Consider the following 1646-nt stretch of genomic DNA (forward strand, 5'->3'; position numbering starts at 1 on the left):
ATGTTTACTATATCACCCCTTTGTTCTAAACATACACATGTAAAGTCACTGTGTACGAGCGTTTATTATAGCCCTGTCTTCTGCTGCATATGCACATGTAACGGTCCCCTATGTTTCCCTTTGAGGGTGAATGGGAGGGTGGGATAGGCTATGGCTGTGTTGTGTATGCGAGTGAGTCACACCTGCGCTTATGGCCTTAGGCAGGGTTTTGGGTTTAGGGTTTATGTCTGTGCGTGTTACAGTATACCGATGCCCTGGTAGCCTACACTAAACTGAACACAACATGCGTGGTGCAGGTAGTTTACTATGTAGATGGGTTAAGGGAATATTGTGTGTTCTCATTGTGCTTCCATATCGAGAGTGGTGCGGTTTGGCTATCGTTGTGGTGTTGTGGCTGAATAGGAGTGTACACGTATATTTATATTTATATTTATATTTATATTTATATTTATTTTCATATTTATATTTATATTTATACCTATTATATATTTATATTTATATACTCATTCGCTGGGCACATACCTTCTCGTGCCTTTCTCACACACCTACATACGCGAACACATATGCCTCTTCTGCCTCGGCAGGTTTGCACAAACAAACAAACAAACATACCTAAGCCATCCCGCCCACTCATACCATCACCCAACCCATCTCTCCATTCACTTACTTGCCATCCGTTGCACTCAGGCATGCGTCGTACCAAGACAAAGTCAACCTATACATGCTATTCGAGTACGTGGTTGGGGGCGAGTTGTTTTCGCATCTGCGTAAGGCCGGTCGTTTTGAGAACACTGTGGCCAGGTTCTATGTGGTGGAGATTGTACTGGCGCTAGAGTACCTGCACCAACAGAATATCATATATCGAGACCTCAAGCCGGAGAATATCCTCATCGGTGTGTTGTATATGGACATATGGGTTATGTATATATATATATATCTACTTCTGTATCTATATCTATTGCTATATGTATAGGTATAAGCATATATGTGGATGATATATATATATATATTTATATATATATGTATGTATATGTATGTATGTATGTATGCATGTTTCTGTTACCGTTTCTGTTTCTGTTTTTGTTTTTGTTTACGCGTGTGTGTCTGTATATATATATACATATATATGTATGTACGTATGTATGTATGTATGTATGTATGTATGTATATATATTTATGATACTATATACATCTTTATTTATTTATATTTATATATATATATACTATATAGTATGTATGTATGTGTGTGTCTGTGTCCGTGTCTGTGTCTGTCCGTGCGTGTGTGCATATGTGTACTTGCGTAAGTCTGTATATGTATATATATATATACGTATATTGTTTCTTTGTTTCTTTGTTTCTTTGTGTGTATATTTCTATTCTCACATTGTCCACATATACCTTCACCCTCCCTTATCCCACCTCTCCCTCCCACCACCCAGCCCAACACGGCCATCTGAAGATCACTGACTTTGGCTTTGCCAAACGTGTGACTGATCGCACATGGACACTCTGTGGCACACCTGAGTACCTTGCACCCGAAATCATCCAAAGCAAAGGCCACGGCAAGGCTGTCGACTGGTGGGCTCTGGGTGTGCTCACTTACGAGATGCTGGCTGGGTAAGCGTGTATTATATATGTATATATAT

At 39.7% G+C, this 1646-nt stretch overlaps 1 protein-coding gene across 1 annotated transcript; it reads left to right on the top strand.

The window, feature by feature from the left end:
- Nucleotides 1-721: 721 nt before the first annotated feature.
- SARC_15633 (serine/threonine protein kinase) lies at nucleotides 722-1621 on the top strand (the record flags this gene model as incomplete). Its single annotated transcript, XM_014290250.1, has 2 exons — nucleotides 722-893; nucleotides 1440-1621. The coding sequence occupies 2 exons, from the start codon at nucleotides 722-724 to the stop codon at nucleotides 1619-1621; spliced, it is 354 nt and encodes a 117-aa protein (XP_014145725.1).
- Between the last annotated feature and the right edge of the window lie 25 nt (nucleotides 1622-1646).

This window comes from Sphaeroforma arctica (assembly GCF_001186125.1).
Source record: "Sphaeroforma arctica JP610 unplaced genomic scaffold supercont1.6470, whole genome shotgun sequence".
NCBI lineage: Eukaryota > Ichthyosporea > Ichthyophonida > Sphaeroforma > Sphaeroforma arctica.